Source organism: Dipodomys ordii, unplaced genomic scaffold, assembly GCF_000151885.1.
Source record: "Dipodomys ordii isolate 6190 unplaced genomic scaffold, Dord_2.0 Scaffold132, whole genome shotgun sequence".
Taxonomy (NCBI): domain Eukaryota; kingdom Metazoa; phylum Chordata; class Mammalia; order Rodentia; family Heteromyidae; genus Dipodomys; species Dipodomys ordii.
Window position 1 is genome coordinate 5,066,002 of NW_012267348.1, and position 24,561 is coordinate 5,090,562.

Below are 24,561 nucleotides of genomic sequence, written 5' to 3' on the forward strand. Positions count from 1 at the left end.
TCTTTTTGCTTATGTGGTGCTGAGGAATCGAACCCAGGGCCTCAGGCATGCAAGGCAAGCACTCTACCACTGAGCCACCTTCCCAGCCCACAAAAATATTTTTTTAAGATGGCCATATCATACCTATACTGCAGCATTCATGATTCTAAAGCAAGAGGATCTAGAGTTCAAGGCCAGCCAGGGTCACATAGTGAGAACTTGTCTCATCATAAAAACATACATACATACATACCTACATCTTTGAGGAAAATAATAGGTAATCTAATACTAAACTAATTTCCCAAGAAAACAGTCTTTTATATTGAGTAAATATTGCCAGGTAAAACTAAATAGCCAGATATAGTTTGGCCATAACTGGGAAAGAAAATGGAAAAATAAAAATCAGACAGAATTTAGAAACATTAAGTTTCAACCGATCAATTTCTTCCTCTACCCAGATGTTCTGACTCTAAGAAGCCAATTTGAGCTGCTTCTGCAGAGATGAATAGGCAAGAAAATGGCAGGCACCAGTGGGTATTAATTTTTAAGACATCACCAAACTAAGAATTAGCAACAACAGGCATGGCAGCAAATGAGGCCAACAAGACAACCATGATGTTAACAACCATGATGTTAACAGTGTGGTCTTTCCCCAATTATTGGTTGGGCACAAAGAATACAGGATTCAGAAGAATCTAACTTGGCATATAAACAAAATCAAGTTATTCATATCAGACTTAAGACTTGCAAAAATCTATAACCTACAATTGGCATTTTAAAACCTTATCTGAATAAACAAGTGCATGTTAGTTGTGGTGAGAACACAAGCTTGTTGATAACAATAATGAGTTAAAACAATGTTCACTGAGCAATGGCCAAAGTCAAGACAGCTTATACATGGACTGGACAAGTGGGCAGTATTACTTCTTTCCTTGCTTTATTTTTCTTTAGGAAAATATCAGAATGAGGGCTGATATGAGGAAGAGGAAGGAAGTCAAAAGCTGGGTATCAGTGGCTCATGCCTTTAATCTAGCTCAGGAGGCTGAGATATGAGGATCACAGTTCAAAGCCAGCCAAGTCAGGAAAAAGCCAAAGTGGCAGAGTGCCACCCTTGAGTGGAAAAAGCTAAGGAACAGCACTTACGCTGAGTTAAAGCTCCAGTACACACAGCAGTCTGTTCCACAGAAGCAGCAGGCAATTTCTCTGCCTTCTGCTTACAGCCCAGTGTTATAAAATGGATTTAAACACACACACACACACACACACACACACACACACACACACACACACACAGTTAAGTTAAAGGGTTAGCCTTTATCTACCCAAGGAGCATCAGAGATGAGCCCAGAGGCCCATGGTACTTGGTCTACCTCTGACATCTCAGAAAGAACAATGTTAGAAAGATCCTGGTTAGTGGTTAATGGAGAAGCACAGAGCAGGAGGTGGCTGGTGTTCTGTACAGGATTAAGCTGTGTGTTCTGTACAGGATACTTACTAGAGGAATTTTTAAATGAATAAAAAAAATTACAGGCACAAAAAATTACTTGGTGTCATCTAGAGACTTTCCAGGTCATCTCTGACTTTGTCTTATGGCTCTTTTACAATCTTGAAAGTTGCCAAGACTTCCTGGAAGATGGCAGCACCACCACAGGTAAACTCCCTAGATGTCTGACCAAACAGATTTAGGGTCCCAGGACACTCTTTACCTCAAGAGATCCATCCACATCAATCAAACTTTAAACAGATAGACTTATCCTACTACAAAAGAAATCTCTCCTTGGAAACACAAAAGAAAACAGCAAAACAGCAAGTGGACCTCTACTGTGCAGCTGCAGCTGCAGCTGTGGCCCCCAGCCTCCCCAGGCAGTGCGGGGAGACCCAGAAGGACATTTCTGAAATGCCGTCGATCCAACCTTAAACAGAGGACCACTCAAAAACTGAAGAAAGCACACAGCACCTGACTAGTGGGAACCAAGGAGGCTAATCAGGGAAGATCCCAGAATCTGCGAACAGACCCCACTGAGAGTCTACTGCCAGTTCTGAAACCAGACACAGAGGCTTCTCAACAGGTCTCAGCTTGCCAATTGAACACCAGGCACCAGAACCTGTGAGTAACCCATTGGGGACCCTACCTTTGGGGAACCAGCTATCTGTGGTGATCCAAAGCTCCCTGGCCCAATCCCTTGCCTGAAAGGGAGTGATCATATCTGAAAAGGGCAAAGACCCTCTTTTCCTACACCTTCCATGGCTATGGGGCAAAGACTTCTGGGACACAGCTCTGCTACTGCACTAGCAAATGACAAATCCCACCTCCCCCAAATCTCCTGCAATCAGGCCTGAGAGTGGAATTCTAGGTAGCAGCCACACTCCTGTGTCAAGAGGGTGTCTGAGTCCAAGCCACAGGGAAAGCTGACCACTGCAAGGCAATTAAGGCTCCATCAAGAGACTGAATAGTGGACACTGAGGAGACACAAGCTCCCTCTAACAAACTAGAAATCTCTCTCTCTCTCTCCTTCTTTCTTCCACAGTGCTATTTTGTTTAGTTCTAGATAAACAGTATAGTGATTACTAGACTTTTTTTCCTATTTACATGCATAATTAATTCAGGCCGTGTTTTTAATTACTCAGTTTTCTATTTATCTATCTTATTTAAAATTTCAGCATTAGTTTTATGCATAATTTCTTTTATTTTTAATTTTTTTGGTTTTCCTCTGTAGGTCTTAGTTCCCTTCCTTCTGTTCCTTTCTATATATTCCTCTACTCTTACCTGCATCTCCCTCTATTTTACATTATCAATTTTTTACATCTATCAATTTTTCTTTTAATTTTACTTTAACTCATTTCCCTTCATTCCTGGCCCTTCTCCCCTTCATTTTCTTTAGTCCATTATTCCTAATTTTTTATATATGAGTTAGACTGCATTTGGTTCCATTTTGACTGAGCCTAAGTGGCTCATCTTGTTATCCTTGTAGTACAGACCATTTTATTGCTCACAACACAGCTGTTCACTGTTTACAACTATATGTAATCCTCACTCCGGAACCACAACATCCCATCCCAAACAAAGAAAAGTAGAGGTAAATAGGGGAATATGTATCTGTAATTTCAAACCTCTTATGTCTACAAGTACAGGGTGCTGGTTGGTTACTAAAATTGTGTACTCTTGTATTGGAGTGGCTTTTGTTTCCTAATAGGCATAACAAACTGTAGAAACCTAAGAAACCTGGCAAGTCAGTGAACCCCAACTCCCACTCAAAATAAACAGGCAATAGAGCTGCCATTGAAAGACCTAGAGGATAGTTCTCAAAATGCTTTAAAAACAGTGCTTTAAAAAAAGTACACTGAATGAAAAAAATTGAAATCCTACACATGGCCATGAGTGAATTGATGAAGCTAATAAAAGATTAATAGAAGAATTCATGAACTCCACAAATAGAAAGCTGAATGAATTCCAACAGAAGGAAAGGAAATCCAATAAAAACCAAATCAAGGAAGTAAAAGATCTAAAACAAAGCTTCAATAAAGAAATTGAAGCCATCAAAAATGATCAGTTAGAAGGAAATAAGAAAGCAGAAAATCTTGACAGCAGACAATGGAGAAGGTAGAATCTGTGGAAGTGAAGAGTCTAGACTTTATAGAGAAAGAACAGAAAATTATTCAAAACAAATCCAAGAAACAAGCTAGATCCTACAGGAAATACAAAATGCAATCAGAAGACCTAATTTAGGGTTAAATGGTATTGAGGGTCTAGAGAAGGATGTTAATGGAATAGGAAATATATTTAACAGAATCCTAGAAGATAACTTCCCAAATGTCCAAAAGGATAGACCCATCCAGATACAAGAAGCCTTTAGAACCCCAGACCAGACTAGAACAGGACATCCCACCACCATTGTAAACCAGAGCATCAATAGAGACCAAGGAAAAGATCCTTAAAGCCACCAGGGAGAAGAGATCAATCACCTATAAAGGAAAAAACCAATCCAAATACCTACAGATTTCTCAGTAGATACCATGAAAGACAGGAGAACCTGGAATGAGTATGCTATGCCCTAAAGACAAACAACTACCAACCAGGAATAATGTACCCAGCTAAGCTCTCATTCATACCCAAAGGACAAATAAAAACCTTCCAAAGCAAAATTGAAACTGTATCTCCACCAAATCAGCATTACAGAAAATACTTAAAGACATTCTACACACAGAAAACCAACATGATATTGGCAGAGAAATGGCCCCTAAACAGAGAACCAGATAATTATAGTAATAATTGACAAGGCACGGCCCCTAAGAATATGGATAACAAGGCAGGAACTATCAAATACCTCTCAATCCTCTTAATTTTGATGGACTTAACTCTGGGATTAAATGATGGAGTGACTAGACTGACTAGTTGGATCAAAAAGCAAGATCCATCTTTCTACTGTCTTCAAGAGACACATCTTGCCCACAAAAAGAAACATACTCTGAAAGTGAAAGAATGAAATAAAATCTATCAAGCAAATGGCCGCCATAAGCAGGCTGGAGTTGCAATCCTAATAGATAAAATAAGACTTCAAATTAAAATTAGTGAGAAGAGACAAAGAAGGTTATTACCTACTAACAAAGTGATCTCTCCTATAGGAGGATATAACAATTCTAAACATCTATACACCAAATGGTGGGGCACCCAACTTCATCAAACACTACTTACACTAAAAACATAGAGCCAAACACATTGATTGTTAGTGACTTTAACACACCACTGTTGCCTCTGGATAGATCATCACAGCAAAAACTCAACAGAGAAACTTCAGAACTAAACAACTGCATAGATCAACTAGACTTAACAGATATCTACATAATATTCCACCCAGCAATACCAGAATATATGTTGTTCTTGGCAGCCCATGGATCATTCTCCAAAATAGATCACATGTTAGGGCACAAAGCAAATCTGTACAAATTCAGAAATACTGAAATTATTCCCTGCATTCTCTCAGACCACAATGGAATAAAATTAGATCTCAACACCAAAAGCCACTATAGAAAATGCTGTAACACATGGACACCGAACAACACATTGTTGAACCATCAATGGATCACTGAAGAGATCAGAACAAAAATTCAAACGTTTTTGGTATTTAACAAAAATGAGCCCACAAAATACCAGCTCCTTTAGGACACAGCAAAGGCAGTACTCGAAGGAAAATTTATAGCTCTGAGTGTCTAAATCAACAAATTGGAGAAATCTCAAACCAACAAATGAATGATGCACCTTAAGTTCCTTGAAAGAGTGCAACAAGCCAAACCCCAACCCAATAGATGGAAATACTTAAAATCAAATCAGAATTAAATGAACTATGAGGTATGCCACCAGAGAGGACCACCACAGACACAGAGTACAACCAAAAGAAAGTATTTGCAAGCCAGTGACCACTGGGTCAGCGGGTCCTCAAGTTCTGTGTTGAGTCTGTTCTCAGGGCTCCCTTTTATACAAAAAAATTTATGTCCTTGTTTGCTCAGGAATGGAAAGTCTCTAATGGTTCTTTCCTGCAGGTGCAAGCCAAGCAGGAAACTATGGAAGCTAAATAATGCTTTGAGCAAGGAGCATGGCCCGTTTCTCTGACCCATTTCTATGACTTGTTGCTATAACCTGTTTCTAGGGTACACTAAGCACATTTTTCTTGTAAATACCAAGCCCCAAGGAACTAGTCCCACAGGTGGGGTGCTGCCTTAGTTTCAAGGTGGAGTCATATTTGTTAGGTGCTTACCACCAGGTTGCCTTATCACAATTAGAGTCCACCCAAAACATAGAAAGAACCACCAAAACAAAGTGTTGGTTCGTTGACAAAATTAACAAAATTGACAGACCCTTAGCAAATCTTAGCAAAAGAAGAGAACATACTCAAATAAACAAAATCAGACACAAGAATGGAAATATCACTACAAAAACAAGCAAGATTCAGAACATTGTAAGGGAATACTTTGCAAACCTTTATGCTAACAAAGTCTAGAATCTGGAAGAAATGGAAGAATTTTGAGGAAATACTGATATATCCAAACTAAACCAAGATTTAAACCAACTAAATAGACCCATATCAAGTAATGAGACCTCCCATCCAAGAAGAGCCCAGGACCAGCTGGATTCACAGCTCAATAAGGCCTTCAAAGGAGAACTCACTCCAATACTCCTCAAACTCTTCAATGAAACTGAAAGTGAAATTTCACTACAAACTCATTCTATTAAGCCAGCATAACCCTCATCCCAAAACCAGAGAGGGACTCATCAAAGAAAGAGAACTATGGACTCATTTCTTTGATGAACATCAATGCAAAACTTCTCAATAAAATTCTTGCCAACTGACTTCAACAACTCATCAAAAAAATTATATACTATGATCAAACAAAATTCATTCCAAGAATACAAAGGTGGTTCAATATATGCAAGTCAATGTACTTCAACATATCAACAGGAGCAAGGACAAGAACCACATGATCATCTCCATAGATGCAGAAAAAGCATTTAACAAGCTCCAACACCCTTTTTATGATGAAAGCTCTGGAGAAACCAGGAATCCATGGAATATTCCTCAATATAGGTGGTTTAGGACAAGCCTACAGCCAACATTATACTTAATGGCGAAAAGTGAAAGCCATTTCCTCAGAATTCCTAGCTTGAGCAATAAAGCAAGAGGCAAACATAAAGGGGATCCAAATAGGGAAAGAAGAAGTAAGAATCTCTCTTTGCAGATGACATGATCCTGTATTTAAAGAACCCCACAGACTCCACTCCCAAGTTACTCTAGCTGACCCAAAGTTTGGATCAGTAACAGGGTATAAAATTAATCCACAAAAATCAATACCTTCCCTGTATGCCAACAATGAGAAGGAAAGAAACTCCTTTTGTAATAGCCTCAAAAACTACCTAGGGACTAAACAAAGAAATGAAGGACATCTATAATGAAAACTTTAAAAAACCTGTAAAAAGAAATTAAAGCAGATCTAAGGAAGCGGAAAAACCTCCCATGCTCCTGGATTGGGAGGATTGCATGAAAATGCAATACTGCCAAAGGCTATTTACAAATTCAATGCAGTACCCATCAATTCTTTAATGAAATAGAAGCAATCCAAAAATTCATATGAAATAATAAAAGACCCCAAATAGCAAAAAAAAAAATCCTTAGCAGGAAGAACAGTGCTGGGAAAATATCAATACTAAACTACAAAGCTGCATTAACAAAAACAGCTTGGTACTGGCCCAAGAACAGGCCTCAGAACCAATTGAATAGAATGAAGACCCAGAAATGAGCCCACAGCCCTATGATAAGGGAGCCAAAAAACAGGATGGAAGAAAGACAGCCTCTTCAACAAATGGTGCCAGCAGAACTGGCTATACACGTGTAGAAAACTGAAGTTAGATGCTTACATACATACATACATACATACATACATACATACATACATACATATATAGATATAGATATATACACACACACACATACACACACACACACACACACACACATATCACCCTGCTCTGGAATCAATTCCAAATGGATCAAAAACCTCAAGATAAAAGCAAATATCCTAAAAATATTACAAGAATAGGGGAAACACTAGGGCTCCATGGCACAGGTCAAAAACATTTTTTTTAATTCTTTATTGTGATTAAGTGAATACATAATTCCTCAAATTTCACAGTATTGTGGGATAGTGATGCTTAGTTAAAGTCACAAACACATTCTAACTTTCATGGAGCAAATTGTCTATCGTGCTCTATAACATTTGTGAGTTCTATGAGCTTTGCAATACAGTTATTTCTTCCACATTGGGTGATATGTACATTTCTGTTGTTTTGCATCTTGTCAGCTGTTCCCTCTTTCCCACTCGTTCCCTCCCTCCCATCGCTGCCATTGAGTTGCTTAGTTCGTTTTGATCAATGTCCAGTGCAGCTGATGGGTCCTGCTGTTGTATGTTTTTCCCTGATTCCCTCTAGTTCTGTATCACCCTCCTGGTTTCCCTCTGGTGTGAACTTATATACCATATATGTGATCAGCAGCATGGGGTTATTTAGAAGTGATTTGACCAGATGAGTAGGAGTCCTTTGTTTCTTAAGCCTTGTTTATTTTGTCATATCACCTTACATTTTGGATTTAATATCCACTTATCAGGGAGACCATGTGCCATTTGTCTCTTTGCTCTTAGCTTACCTCTCTCAACATGATTTCTTCCAGCTCTATCCATTTCCCTGTAAATGCCATTATTTTATTCTTTCTAATGGCTGCCTAATATTCCATTGTGTATAAATACAATTTTTGGATCCATTCATCTGTAGTGGGACATCTGGGTTGTTTCCCTAGGCTAGCTATTGTGAACAGTGCTGCAATAAACATGGGGGTGCATGTGTCCTTGTTGTTCAGGATAGATGCCTAGAAGTGGTATGGCTGGGTCATAGGGGAGGTCAATATTTAGCTTTCTGAGGACTCTCCAGATTGCTTTCCAAAGTGGTTGTTTTATCTCTTCTTCTGAGAAGTCTCTCTTTATTTCCCTTGCTCATTTAGTAATTGGTCTGTAGGTTTGGAAGGGATTAGTTTCTTGAGTTGCCTGTATATGCTGGATATTAACCCCTTGTCTCATTTATTGCTAGTAAATATTTTTTCCCAGTTAGTTGGTTGTATTTTAGCTTGGTTGCTATAGCTTTAGCTGTGCAGAAACTTTTTATTTTAAGGTAATCCCATTTGTCGAGTCTCTTTCCAATTTGTTGTGACCTTGGGACTCTGTTCAGGAAGTTTTTTCTGTGCCTATAAGTTCAAGTGTTTCTCTTACTCTGTCCTACAGTAGTTTCAGAGATTCAATTTTGATGTTAAGGTCTTTAATCCATTTTGAGTTGATGTTGGTACATAGTGATAGGCTGGGGTCCACTTTTAGTTTTGTGCATGTGGCCTCCCAGTTTTCCCAGCACCAGTAGTTGAAGAGGCTGTGTTTCTTCCACTGTATGTATGTCTTTGGCTCCCTTGTCAAATATCAGCTGACTGTAGGCATGTGGTTTTATTTCTGGATCTTCTATTCTATTCCATTGGTCTGCGGGTCTATCAAAACTTTCTTAATGAAGACTCAGAAACACAACAAATCAAAAAAAGTTGGATAAATGGGATTTCATGGCAAAGGACATAGCTAGCAAGATAAATAGAAGCCCACAGGCTAGCCCACTAGCCATATAACAGAAAAGAGCCTCATATCTAATTTTTTAGTACATGTTCTGACGAAGTGAACACAAGCCTCATATCTAAAATATACTTAGAGCTCAAAAACTTAAATCCCCCCAAAAACAAATCCTCAAAGAAACAAAGACTTAAAGAGAGACTTTTCTGAAGAGGAAATAAGAATAGTCAATAGACATATGAAGAAATGCTCAACATCTCTCACCATAAAAGAAATGCAAATCAAGGTTGTGATTCCACCTTACCCCAGTGAGAATGGCCATTATCAAGAAATCTAATAAAAACAGATGCTGGTGGGGTATTGTGGCCAAAAGGAATGCTACTGTGGGAGTGTAAACTTGTTCAACCATTCTGGAAAGGAGTATGGAGGTTCCTCAAGAGACTAAACATAGAGCTACCCTATGACTCAGCAATCCCACTCCTGGGCATTTACCCAAATGATCACAAGCAAGGCCATACTAAAGCTACCAGCGCAACCATGTTCACTGCAGCATTATTTACCATACTAAGATACGGAACCAGCCCAGATGCCCCTCAGGATATGAGTGGATCAAGAAGTTGTGGTATATTTATACAAAGGAGTTCTATGCTTCCATTAGAAAGAATGATATTACCCTATTTGTAAGGAAATGGAAAAACCTGGAAAAATTACATTAAAAGAAGTCAGGCCCAAATAAATGTAGGTTGCATGGTTTCCCTCATTGTTAATAACTAGAATATGTCTATTATACTCTTAGCAGGGGAGCACAATAGCTGAATCACCAAGTGCACAAGACCATATATAATGAAGCGTATCAAAATGAACTCCAAGAATTGGAAACAGAGGTTCTTATTATGTCCTACATGCAGTTATTTCTTTTTTTTTCTGTTTTAGTTTTCTGTATCCTTTGTCTTATATATAAGTTTATCTGATCTGTGGAAGGAAAAGGGAAGCACAGAAACAGCAGGACAAAGGATGACACTACATTGGATGACACAAATTGGGGATGAGGGGAGTAAGGGAGATGTACGTGGGAGAAATAAGGGAGGGGGTAACAGTGTTTAAAAAGAAATGTACTCATTACCATACTTATGTAACTAACTCCCCTGTACATCACCTTTACAACAAATATATATATATATATATATATATATATATATATATATATATATATATATATATTAAAAACAGAGTTGTGGGCAGGTGCCAGTGGCTCACACCTGTAATCCTAGCTACTCAGGAGGCTGAGATCTGAGGATCGAGGTTTGAAGCCATTCTGGGCAGGAAAGTCTGTGAGACCCTTTATCTCCTATAAACCACTCAGAAAACCAGAAGTGGCACTGTGGTTCAAGTGGTAGAGCGCTAGCCTTGAGCTGAAGAGCTGAGGGGCAATGCCCAGGCCCAGAGTTCAAGCCCCACAACCAAATCCCCCCACCCAAAAAAAAGAAGAAGGAGAGGGAGAGGGAGAGGGAGAAGGAGAGGGAGAAGAAGAGGAGGGAGGAAGGAAGAAGGGGAGGGGGAGGGGGGGGAGGAGGAGGAAGGCCAAAAACTGATACAAACAGTTCTTATTCAGAAATGAAGATGAATTATATCCTGGTGAACATGCAGTTAATTATCAAATACCCTAAGAATAATCAGCAATTTGGCATCTATTTGTACATCTACTTCAGCATAGCTGATTTCCTGCACAAATCCCTATTTGAATTCTCTTTTGAATTCAGATGTTCTTGAGAACAGAAACTTCTTATATAGTGATTCCCTCCTTAATCAGTTAAATGGAATTTTTGCCATGGGAACATTTTGCATTTGTACCACAATTATGTTTTTAGCTTATTAAAAAACATGTATCTTTTTAACAAAGATGAGTTAATTTTCAAAGCAGTAAAAATAGAAGGAAAATAGGATGGAACAGAGCATGAAGTACTGTGCTTATTAAAATGACTTCTCAAATGAGACCCAACAAAGGGCAACAGAATCCTCACCTTTCGCTTCTACCACCACATATTTACAAGGAAACAAAACACGCTACCAGCAACTCATTCTTAACACTTGGAGAAGCATCAGTAATTCTTCAGTATTGCCTAAAATCCTAAGCTTTCAGGGTTTACTGACATGAAAACTCAAAACCCCATACTCAACAGACCACACAATGGGAGTGATTTATTTGTGAAAGGATCTGCGTCAGGGTTCCCTGTGAAGGAGTCCTCTGAGTGCATTTCTAAGAGACTGGGTTATTAAAGCTCCAAGTTAAGAGCACCGAACAGAAACATCACCTGCAAAAGCAGGACTCCCAAACAGCACACAGGAACCCCATTCTCTCTGAACCCCTAGGCTACAAATGGAAGTGAGCTTTCTAAAATTAAACACACAGAAAACTCCAAGCACTTGGCAACATTGCCAATAGAGAAGGAAGAGGTGGCACACACACAGCACTGTCCCCAATCTCACCCCCTATCTATGATATCCTGCCAAATCTCACCATATACATACCTACCCTTGAGAAAGATCACCCACCACACACACACACACACACACACACACACACACACAGACACACACACACACTATGCACACAGCTTCCTTGTCAAGGGAAAGGGCAGCCAAGCAAATCCCCTTATCTGTCTCCTAGGCAACAAGGAGCTCCTCCATCTGCAGCCTGATTTGGGTGGCGGGGTAGACAGTGATGGGGGGACAGACAGGGTGGAGGGGACCGGCATGGGGCAGGCAGAGTTAGAGAGGAGGAGGGCAGTACAGGGACAGGGCCTGTATGGAAGGATGAAGCTTCGGGAACATAGGCAGAGGCCCTGGCAAAGCAATAATGAAATCTCTTAAGGTAGCCCTTCTTTTTTTTGGGGGGGGGATCCAGTCGTGGGGCCTGAACTCTGGGCCTGGGTGCTGTCCCTCATCTCTTCAGCTCAAAGCTAGCACTCTACCACTTGAGCCACGGCGCCACTTCCGGCTTTTTCCTTTTTGTTTATGTGGTGCTGAGGAATTGAACCCAGGGCCTCAGGCATGCAAGGCAAGTGCTCTACCACTGAGCCACCTTCCCAGCCCCCACCTTGCCCTTCTTGAAGCCCATGTTAACCAGGTATCAGGTATGGACTCCAAGAACCCTGCTCCCATCTCTGCAAACAGCTCTTCCATTCTTAAACAATATTCAATTCAGAGCTGTATATACAGATTAAGCACCTACTATGTGCAAGGCCTGTACAGGACAAGTAGAGATCAAACCCTGGCTTGTCAGCTCAGTGTGGTTATGGACACTTCTAGCAGAGTGACAATCAAGGCAGGAAGGGATCCAGTGGCTAGGGTGGCTGTGGCAGCTCAGAGAGGTTGTACCAGCAGAGCTGGCACCAGAGAGCGGCTGCAAACACATACTGTTCGGGGAAATCACAAAAGAGGCTAAAGTTCTCCCCTGAGTCTTAACTAACCACAGGTCCCTAAGCATGGCGTGGGATGATCACACAGGACAAAGGAACACAGACAACAGTGTTCAGCTCTCTGCTTCCTTTCCCTGAAGGGTTCAGGTGAATTTCGTTAAGAAAACAATTGTCCAAAGTGAGCTAGCTCTTCACCTTCCTCGAGGTGGCTCAGTCCTATGGGCTCCATCCTGGGGTAATCCACAAGCTGACTCTCAGTTCCTTCTGAAGCAAATCTACCCAGGCCCTAATAAGTCCCACATCCCTGGGGATGAGCCTGCAGGGATTCCTCAAATGCCCAAGGTGGAGGGTCTGAGGCCAGTACAAAGGCCTGAGCAGGCAGGGGACAGCAGGCCTTGGACAAAGCACACAAGCTGGTCGTTGCCAGCATTAAGGATGCTAGGAAGCCAAAGGCCTCTGCTCTTCCTTGTCCTGGGCCAGTGGAACATTGACAACTGAGAATGAAAATGGCTGACGGCCCTTCCACACACAGCCGGATGGGGCCCGAGACTCAGGACCCCAGAGTGACTACTGAGCCCCAACCTCTGCTCAGAGCAGTCCACAGAAGACAAGTATCCCATAGCCTGATGTGGCTCAACCTTCCTGCTGGGTCCCATGCAGAAAAGGACCTGAACGCACACCACATACTTGTTCACTTCGGTTCTGGCTCACTCAGCTGTTCTCAGTTCCGCTCCAACATCTGAATACACAAAGCTAAGCCCAAGTCCCCTCTTCCAGGCAGGAAAGCCTCACCATGTCCTCCCGGCCTTACTGACCAACTCAGACAGTTTCTGATTCTTTCTGTGTCTACCCCTGTGTGCCAGACACACTCCAGAAGGTGGGCCCCTCACAACCCTATGAGAGCATCTATGCCAACCCTAGGACTAGGGCAGAGATGCAGGTTGTATGCGGTCCACTCCTAAACAGGGGCTGCCTCCCTCTCTCTAAATCACATTGCCCTCTTCCTCCAGCTGGTCCCTTGCAGACATTAGAAAAGCCAAGTCCTCCATCACAGGCTGCCAGCCCTCCTGACTCAAGAGTAAAAAACCATCACCTTCTCCAAAGCAGGCAAAGCTGGAGAGACCTCTGATTCTCAATCCTCTCACGGGTGAGCAGCAGGGACCTGAGTCCTGCACCCACAGGAATCTGCTGGGATGCAGGCTTAGCAGCTCCACGTGAAGCAGCTTCCTGTCCCCCAGCGCTGAGGAGAAGCCTGTGTTTTGGCCCTGTGTGTTGTTACATGTGGCCTATGAGAGAACACGGGGCGCCCGCTGTCTACTGCCAAGACTCCAAATGTTGTCACCCAGTGTCACTGTAGGAAGTCTGGAGGGAATAAGAAGGGACCCGTGGAAGACCTTGAGTGAGGAACATGTGGCGACATGGAAGGAGAGGGTGATGGGAAGCTTCCTTCCCATAAACAAGTACGCTAGAATATTCAGAAGTCAGACACGGTCGGAGATACTTCTTAGATTGTTTATGTTTATCAGGCAGCTTTCAGCCAGCCATGCCTCTGAGCTTGGAAGTGGCTGACATGAGCTCCATTTGGGCAAATGCTCAACCCAGAGACAGGTTCACTAGTCCCTGTCATGCTATTTCAGTGCCAACATGAAACCAGGTGTGAGTGGCTCATGCCTATAATCCTAGCTGCTCAGAAGGCTGAGATCTGAGGGTCAGGTTGAGATTAGGAGTCAGTCTGAGCAGACACATCTGACAGACTCTTTTTTTTTTTGGCGGTCGTAGGGCTTGAACTCTGGGCCTGGGCACTGTCCCTCAGCTCTTCAGCTCAAGGCGAGTGCTCTACCACTTGAGCTACAGCTCCACTTCTGGTTTTCTGGTGGTTTATTGGAGCTAGGAGTCTCACAGTCTTTCCTGCCCGGGCTGGCTTTGAACTGCGATCCTCAGATCTCAGCCTCCTGAGTAGCTAGGATTACAGGCATGAGCCACCAGCACCCGGCTCTGACAAACTCTTATTTCCAATTAACTTGCAAAAGGCTGGAAGCAGAACTATAGCTCAAGTGGTAGAGAACCAACCTTGAGTGAAAAAGCCAAGCAAGAGTGCTAGGCCCAGAATTCAAGTCTCAGTACTGGCACATAAACAAATAACAAGTCAAACAGTCAACACAAGAATCTGGCTGGCAGTAAGAAGTGAGGTCTGCTTTAGAGGTTGGTTATGAACTATCATGAGGCATGGAATGGGAAAACTTTGCTATGAGCTTTGCCTCAAGTTCTTGATTTTTTTTTTTCCATGGCTGGTGTCAAACTCAGGGCCTTATGAATTCTTGGCACTTGCTCTACTACTGAGCTACATCCTCCAGCCTGAGAAAATAATTTCTGAACTCAGCAAATCAAATAAAAGCATTCCAGGCCTAAATATACAACCATGAAAAGAATCCGAAAAGAAACATCAGCCCTGGGTAGAAATCCCAGTTTGTGCCACAGAACCTCTGCTAATCAGCACAGATTGACATACTCCCCCTCCCCATCCCCAAGGCCCAGCAAGAAACCCAAGTGACAGGTACACATCACATGTTCCTCCCACGTGACTTCAGCAAGCCCAAGATGTGTTGTTCTACATTGTGTTCACTATACAAGTCCAAATAATGTTATTTCCAAAGATTAGTTTGAATGGTGCCCCTGGAGTTGTATGAAGCTGAGGATGGACACCTCTTCCCCAGCAGCTATCCATCATCTACCATAGCCTCACAGCTAAAAAAAAAAGTTACATCTTTTTATTCTTTTTATGCTCAAGCCACAACTCTGCTTTTGGCTTTTTGGTGGTTAATTGGAAGTAAGAGTCTCATGGACTTTCCTACCTGGGCTGGCTTCAACCAACCATCCTCAGATCCTAACCTTCTGAGTAGCTAGGATTATAAGCATGGTCCATTGGCGCCTAGCTCATTCTTTTTTAAGGAGCAGACTCAATGATTTCTTTTACTTTTCCTATGAAGCCCAAGTGAGTCTGGATCTTGTGATCTTCCTGCTTCTATTTTCTAACTGCTGCATTCTAGAATGCACCAACATATGTGGTAAGAGTCAGTGATTGCTGAAATGACTTCCTCTATAGTCTGATACAGAGCTTCAGCTGGAAGGTTTTCTTGTTTTATTTTTTTGCTTTTATTTATGTCTGTCATGGGGCCTGAGATACTTTTTCTTCAAATTCTTTATTGTGATTAAGTGATTACATAATTCTCCAAATTTCACAGTATTGTGGGATAGTGATGCTTAGTTAAAGTCACAAACACATTCTAACTTTCATGGGGCAAATTGTCTATTGTGTTCTATAACATTTATGAGTTCTATGAGCTTTGCAATACAGTTATTTCTTCCACATTGGGTGATATGTACATTTCTGTTGTTTTGCATCTTGTCAGCTGTTCCCTCTTTCCCACTCGTTCCCTCCCTCCCATCGCTGCCATTGAGTTGCTTAGTTCGTTTTGATCAATGTCCAGTGCAGCTGATGGGTCCCATTGTTGTATGTTTTTCCCTGATTCCCTCTAGTTCTGTGTTGTCCTCCTGGTTTCCCTCCGGTGTAAACTTATATACCATATATGTGATCAGCAGCATGAGGTTATTTAGGATTTGACCAGATAAGTGGAAGTCCTTTGTTTCTTAAGCCTTGTTAACTTTGTAGTTGGGATATTTTTTTTTCTCAAAGCTGGTGTATCACTTTAAGTCATACCTCCACTTCGATTTTTTGGGGTTGGTGGGGTGGGGTGGGGTTAATTGGAGATAAGAATCTCACAGACTCTCCTGCACAGGCTAGCTTCAAACTGCAATCCTCAAATCTCAGCCTCCTGAGTAGCTAGGCTTATAGGCGTGAGCCACCAGCACCTAGCTGTTTTTATTTTCTGTGTCAGGCTTTAGCTTGTGAAATTTTGAGATTTCCAACCCTAGCTTGATTCTCTCCTTGAGCTGACCCAACACTGTTCCCAGCCTGAGTTTAGGTCTGTGAACAATGCAGTCCACTAGGGGGCAAGAAGCTCAAGGCCACACACAGCCCAGCCTGTCTTCAGGGTTGGTAGAGGCAGGGTAAAGTCATGCAGATTTGACTCCTTTCTAAGTCAGCTTTCTATTTAAAGCTATTCAAGGCCATCTTTAATCATCAGATCCCACAGGGCATGAGCCACTGTGGCAGATGACTCTGAAAAGGGAGAGGCCCTTGGCATTAACTCTTAGCTCTTCAATACCAGTCCTACATATAGTCTCTCAAGTAGTCACCAGGACCTGAACGGTGAGCCCTCCCCCCCCCCCCCGCAATCTTCATCCAGGAAGGGCCATGGTCAGAGTTCCTACACCCCAAGTGCAGCTTCCCTACAGCAAGCCACTCCTACATCATGATCCCTTATGCCTCAGCAGAGAGGGAGGAGGCCACAAAAAGGCCAGGCTGGTGCCAGCAGTACTGGACCTGAGAGAAGAGACCTCTTCAGTGTGACTCTAAGGAAACCCAGTTAGGTGGGGAAACCAAGTCCTACTGGCCAAGCAACTGCCCTGCTTGCTAGGGCACAACTCATCTAACTGAAACCTACTCCCTAGAGGGAGGCAATTTAAAGGGAATTAGGTCACACAGGTGGGACCTGTGCCCTTTATAAAAAAGGCTCCAAAATGCTCGTGAGCCCTCACGAGCATAGGCCATAGTGAGAAGATTGCCCCCTATGGACCAGGGCCTCCCCACATCCCACATTGTATCTTTTTCACCTCCAGAAATGTGAGGAATAATTTTCTTTTCTTTTTTTTTTTCACTGTTTAAGGAATTTTATTAAAGCAAGAATTTTACAATCCAAATAATTTTCTGTGGTTTATAAGCAACTTGGTTTCTGGCATTTTGTCATAGCTGACCAAACAGATCAACTAAGACAGTTTCGCTTCTGATTCTGAGGAGATCCTGGGTGGGGGCTGGTAAAGAACCAAATATGAATGACGCAAAACCCAGTGATCCACATACTGGATAAAGATAGCTTTACCACTTCCCACTACAAAGCCAGGTGCCAGTGGCTCACTCCTGTAATCCTACCTACTCAGGAGTCTGAGTAGATCTAAGGATCCTGGATCAAAGCCAGTCCAGATAGAAAACTCTCAGAGACTCCTATCTCCAATTAACCACCAAAAAGCTGGAAATGGAGCTACAGCTCAAATGGTAGAGCACTAGCATTGAGCAAAAAAGCTCAGAGACAACACCTAGGCTGAGTTCAAGCCCCAGTACATGCATGAAAAACAAACACATATTCCCACCACATGGTGCTACCCTGGAGGCCAGGCCTAAGTGTCCACTTGATTCTGGTCTACTCTATCATGACTCCTGCCTTCCTCTGACCCCAGAGCAGGTGGAAACTGTTGATCAAGGATGTACCCTTGGGATGCCAAATCCAGACTGTTCTCCAGGGCTCAGTAAAGGCAGATGCTGGAGAACATCCTGAGCTCTCGGGGAAGCCAAAGTCCACTGCCAGCACTTCCGTGGCCACCTGAACTATGCAAACTTCAGACCATATGGGAAAAAGAGTGTCACCATCCCCCCACCCCAGTATGGCTTGGAGCTGCACCTAATCACATGGAACAGACACCTGGGCCCTTTAGAGAGCTTTCTGGGGCTTCCTGGGAGTCTGTTATCATGGCTTAGAAGGAATCACCGTGTAAGAGCATAAGTGCATGCACATACACATGCACGCACACGTGCATGCATACGTGCATACACACACAATCACTCTTACCCTCTGGGTGGCGTGATTCAGCATCTCCTGCCAGGCAGAGTCGAACTGCCGCTTGTCATCCTCCAACAGCCGCTGCTCGGCCAGGGAGATGGTTTCTTTGGCAGCACGGAGAACCTCAGTGGCCCTCTGGAAGTCCTGTGTGGCTTTCTGAGCCTCCAGCTGAGCCTGTGTAAGAAAAGATCCCTGTGAGACCTCAGGCAATGTCGGGGGGGCTCCATGCAGGCCACCCTACCCCGCTCCTCACACAAAAGCCAAGGACTAAGATACACCCTGTCCGGCTCTGCCTCTCTACTCTCGCCTCCATCTGCCCAGAAGGGCACAGGAGTAAAGCACACTTCACCACAGACTCCCACAGTGTCAGTCCAGCTCTGAGAGAGTAATTCATCCCATGGGAACCTAACATTTTCTAAAATGGGATCTGTATTTGCTTTTACTTTTCAGGAAATCTGGAAATTGTAATTCAGCAACACAAGAGTAAACTCCCTGCCTCCCCCAAACCAGAGCTCCTGTTTGAATTCTGAGCCCTTTTTCTCCCACCTTCCCTCTATCCCTTCCTCTTCCTTCCTTCCTTCCTTCCTTATCCCCCCTTCTTTCCTTCTTGCTTTGCTTTCCTTTCCCTTCCTCCCCCCTCCTCCATTTTTTTTGCAATGGCACTGAAGCTTGAACTCAGGCATGGACACTGTCCCCTAGCTAGTCTTCTCAAGTCTAGCACTCTACCACCTGAACTACAACTCCACTTCTGGCTTTTGGGTGGTTAATTGGAGATGAAAGTAAGATGGTCTTTCCTGCCAGGGCTGGCTTTAAACCTTAATCCTCAGATCTCAGACTCCTGAGTAGCTAGGATTACAGGCAGAAACCTCTTAAAGCTTTGAACTTCTTTCTTCAAGCAAAAACAGATGCTGCACATGTGCCATGCATGGTCTTGCACCTCCTCCTACCATCACTATGAAATCTAACGAGTGCCAAATGAGGAAACCAACATTTGGTTAGGAGGAAAAGCAGCCTATATGAGGTGGCCTCACACAACATGCTTCTGCGAATCCCCGGAGAGTTTCTGAAATGCCCACAATCCTTCTCTCCTGAATGGAAGTATCAGAAGCCTTCGCTCCTGTCATCCCCTATCACACACATCCAATCATTAAGGAGGCTGGGATCTGAGGATCATGGTTCAAAGCTAGCTCATGCAGGAAAGACCATGAGACTCCAATTAACTACCCAAAAGCTGGAAATGGAGCTGTGGCTCAAGTGGTGGAGGGCTAGCCATGAACACAAAAGCTGAGACCTTCAGGAGGGCTCCTGCTGCAGAATGAATGTTGTATCCCCTCCAAAGTATTTACTTTATTGAAGCCTCCTTCTGAGGTGATTGCATTGGGGGGGTGGAGCTTTGGGAAATAGCGGGAGTTAGATGAGGTCTTGAGGGCAGGGCCCTCGGGAGGGGATTAGCGCCCTCAGCGGAAGAGGAAAAGAGATCACACACCCCCAACTCACATGGGCCACAAATCCACAGTGAGAGTCCAGGCAAGACCCTTGCCAGACAACCTCCAGAGATGTGAGAAACCAGTGTCTGCTGCTTAAATCACCTGGCTTTTGTTACAACAGTCTGACTAGACGAAGACAGACACACACCAAGATGTATGGTGCTGCTGTAACAACACCCAGAAGTATGAAAACAGTTTGGGAACTGGATAATGGATAGACTGGGACTTTTGAAGTACATGCTGGAGACCTCACATTTCATACCACCCTCTCACCAAACAGGACACAGTCCATTCTACTATCAGGGGCCTTCTGGAGGCTCAAGCTCTGGAGGGGAGGGCCTTCTTTCCAGGTAGAACAACATTTTTATCACAAAGGCTAATACAAGGCATACTGTGACAAGCAACAGAGCTACAGAGTGCTATTATGGGAGGCGAGGGAGGGAAAGAGCAAGTTTCTCAAGTTCTCTAGGGAAGAATCCTCAGAGGAATATCCACAGGCCTGGGCCCAGGCTACAAAAACATGGTGGCACTCAAGAGTAGCCACATGCCATGATGACATATGACCTCCAATGGCAGAAGCTAATTTAGCAATTCCAGAGAGAGGTGGCTGTCTAGTCCGTCCATCCGTCCATCCATCCGTCCATCCGTCCGTCCATCCATCCATCCACCCATCCATCCATCCATCCATCCATCCATCTAGTAGTTCTGGGGTTCAAATCCAAGGTTTTGAACAAGTCCTCTAGTTCTTATCACCTAGACATCTTGAGTTTAACCCTTCAAACCCTAACAAGGCCCTAGGGCATGGTATTAATATGTTACCTGAATGAAAACTCTATGCCCACAGGTTTCATGGCGGTAGAGCACTAGCCCAAGCGAAAATGCTCAGGGACAGCACTCAGGCCAAGTTCAAGCCCTACAGCTGACAGATAAACAAAACTATGCCCTCACTCAAGGAACAGGCCCTCCGCATGCTTCCTCACCCACTAAATGCCTTTTCCACATGAACCTAAAGAGATTCTCTGGGGCTTAGTCAGAGCCAGTGGCTACGGCCCCAGCACTGGGTCAAAGCAATTTACAGAGCAACAAGGAGGCTTCAGGAAATGAGTTGTTGATCCATATCAAATTTTACTAGCTTGTGTCATAGCTTTTTGCTATTTCCACTGAACTCAATTCTGCTGGATTAGTTTTCATTTTGTTTTCTTTTGCAGTGATGGGGATCAAATCCAAGGCCTCACACATGCTAGGAAAATACTGTATGAGCCAAACACCAGCCTTGAGGGTCAGCTTTTCACAGATCTAAACATCACTTTTGACTCCGTTCCAAAGATTTCATGTACAGCCTGAGCCATCATTAGTTTAATATTGGATTATTTCCCTCAACAATATATGCTATAAAGATTCATGGTATGTATTTAGCCTTAGAGAAATCTGAGAAAACAGAGCAGTCGGGAAAGCCAAGGAGACCTGCAGCTGGATTGGTAGATGGCTTGGGTAGCTGTTAATATGTTGTAGAGCCAACATATTAACTTGGCTTGGGGTTGGGGAGGGAGGCATTAGAAAAGACAAAGTTCAAACTGTTTTTCTTCTCTCTTGCACTATTCTGAGATTAAAGGCAAACTATTTAAAAATTAAAAAGTCTTAGCTGCAGGTTGAGTGTGGCAGTTCATGCTTATAGTTCCAGCATTCAGGAGGCTGAAGCTGGAATAAACAAACAAATAAATAATAAAATAATACAGCAAGCTATTACTTGCTGCAAAACACAACTAGGCCAAGTGCCAGTAGCTCATGCTTATCATCTTAGCTACTCAGGAGGCTAAGATTTAGAGAATGAAGGTTTGAAGACAGCCCTGGGCAGAAAAGTTCACTAAACTCCATCTTCAACCAACAGCAAAAAGCTGGACTGGCCTGGCTGAATTGGCACAGCACCAGGCTAGCAAGCAAACTAAGCAAAGTAAGACCCTGAGTTCAAACCCCAGTACCACCAAAATTTTAAAAGAAAGAAAAGAAAGGAAACTGATAGGATAAAATTAGACTTTGCCAGAGAACCACACAGATATCTAGGTACAGAGAACAAAGGAAGGTTTATTGCCAGGAAAGAGGGCAGCAAGACCCCTTCTCACAGGGGAGAAGTGAAAAGTAGCGCTGGCTATTGTCTGGGGTGACCTATATAACCTAGAAGTTTAGGAGGGCTAGAAGGGGCTAGGAGGCAGAGACCCTGGTGTGGACATGTGGTCCAAGGGCTCCATCATGGTGGACTAGGATTTATGGCTGCTGCCCAAATAGTAGATTAAGAGGCCCTGCAGCTGCCCAGACCTGAAGGTCACTCTAAGGGGCTCTTGTTGCCTTTTATGGTGGTAGCTGCCCCAGAGAAGTGCCATCCCAAGGTAAAGGGGGTTGGAGGCTGATTATTTACTGCCTTTGCTACATGGGCCTAGTGTTGTCTAGGAAGGGAGCCTGTTAAGCTGTGGAGAGGGGAAGAAGTGAACTAAGCTATGGGAAGGGAGCTCATTTCACTAACAGAAACCTAGCTAGATGCAGAAGGAAGAGCTGGGGGTGGGAATATATAAGGAAGAAATAGGATTGGCTAGAGGTTGGTAATTATAGAAGCTGCACATGGCTCCTCTATATTCTTTTCTCTCCTTATCATATATTTAAAGTGTTTGCCATAGTTTCTTGCAGGATAATCCCCATTCCACCCAGGGCTTCAGACTGACCAGGGGTGAATCTGACTTCAATATTTCAGATTGAAACCTTGGGGAAGTTCATCATGGACTGGGTCCAGGCTCTTGTATCAGCACCATTTGCTGCCCTAATTCAACTAATGGCTGCTGATGGGCGGGGGTTCCAGGGGGTTCCTTGTACCTCCCGGAGCCTGAGTCAACAAATCAAGGCTGGTCACAGCCAGCTGATTTCTGGTTCCTTCCATACTTCTATTCTTTCCACAACAACTGGCAGCTTCCACAGCCTTACAGCCATGTGCACTGGGGTGTCAGGGAACAGCACATCCCACATCCCACATCTCATCCTTCCTGTTCTGCAGGAACACAGCAGATGCCAGCTTCTCCCCGCCCACCCTGGCCAGAAGGGAGCGCCCACGTTCCCCTCAACTTCCTCCTGCTGTCCAGCACTGCCTTCTGAGCCTGCCTGCTACCAATCCAACCAATGGCAAGAATCTGAGCCAGGCAAGAGACAGGGACATGAGACAGCAGTGGCCAAGGTCAAGACCCAGCCAGTAGCAAACACAGACCCCTCTCGCCCCAGAACCAATCACAGGATCTCAGGGTTCAAGGAGATAGAAATGACGTAGCCCAACCATTCCACTTGTCTAAAACTCATGCATCTAACAAAGAAACCACACTGTTCAGAGGACCAAGGCTGGGTATTCTGAAGTACCAACCCCAGCATCAACTCATATCTTGCCACACATTCATAGCCAACACGATAAGCCTGTACTCTGTCTGCTCCCCTCTCCCCGCATATGCCACATTCCCCCACCTCCAAATGCCCTTCTCCTCCCTCTGTCTGGCCTCCAACACTCCCACCCAGGACACAAAGCATCAGTATGTCTCAAAGACCTGCACATTGATCAAAGAAGCCTCCCATGGGGTTGCATTATGCAGACCCAGGTATTGAAAGGTGGCCTTAACACTCTCTGACATTCTAAGGGGGCAAAAAGAGCTGTCATTTGGCAGAGAAGAATCTGGGGTTTTGGCACCAGGCCTCATGACAGTCTTTTGCAGCTAATGAGCAGGTGATGTGGTCTCCAGTCAGAGGGACAGAGCATAGGAGCAGAAAGGTGAGCATGAGGATGGAATAGAGATGTAGCTTAGGCTAGAATGCTTACCTTACCTGTGCAAGGCCCTGGGCTCAACCTTGAGTACCAGAGGGGAGTGGGGAAAAAGTCTAGAAAGCTACAACTCCCCAGCCCAGCAAGGGAACCAAGGACCTGGAAAGCAACCCACTACCATTGCAAAGCTCTGATCCCCAATTCCAATCTCTCGCCTCCTCTGCAGTAGAGGGCCAGGGGCAATTGCTCTCCTCCCCTGCTTCTACCCCTGCAGTCACAGTCCTGGGGATGGTGAGCAGAGCTGCTGCCCATACTTCTTGCCAACCCCACGGTAGAGAAACAGGTCCCCTGTGACACTCCAATCCCCAGGGACCTCAGCTCTTACCACACCAGAAATCCAACAAAGACACATTCCGGGGCTTTGCACAGAACTGGCATTGACTGGGCAGACAATTGGGCCACTATGAGGTGGTGGACTATATCCAGAGAACTGGGAGGGAAGGCGCACATTCCTGGCATTAACAAGTGACCATTGTCTTGGGTCTACAATCTTGAACAAGTTGTTCAATGCCAAGGCCTCTGATAACACCCAGGAAGCCTTGGTTACAGTACTGAAAACACATTGCTACGTTAGACTCTTCGTAAACAAATGCTCTGTACTGCAGTGTCTGTCTGAGCCAGACGTCAGCAGCCAACGCAGCCACTGAGGAATAATAATTGATTGATAGGAATAATAATTCCTATCATCTTTATTATTGTATGTTTGCAGTATTACCATTAAAAGTGTACAGCCTTGCTTCTTGGTGTACTTCTTTACTGATTATTGCTTTGCTATGCATCTACCACAGATGCAACACTATGTCACTGGGTTGAACAACAGCACATTTTCCAGGGATGGTCACATTGCTTTCAAAGCAACACGTTTCAGCTATTTCCAATCATACATGTGTATGTGTATGTGTTGGTATGGGGGCTTGAATGCAGGACCTGTTCTCTGTTCCTTAGCTTTT

The 24,561-nt window shown here is 43.8% G+C and overlaps 1 protein-coding gene across 1 annotated transcript in view; it reads right to left on the minus strand.

Annotated features, from left to right (window-relative positions):
* Positions 1 to 24,561, minus strand: part of Sh3bp5 (SH3-domain binding protein 5 (BTK-associated)) — a 55,326-nt gene that overhangs the window by 8,247 nt on the left and 22,518 nt on the right. Inside the window, exon 2 of the mRNA XM_013030728.1 lies at positions 18,287 to 18,451. Within this exon, the coding sequence (XP_012886182.1) occupies positions 18,287 to 18,451 (165 nt within the window). The remainder of the gene's footprint in view (positions 1 to 18,286; positions 18,452 to 24,561) is intronic.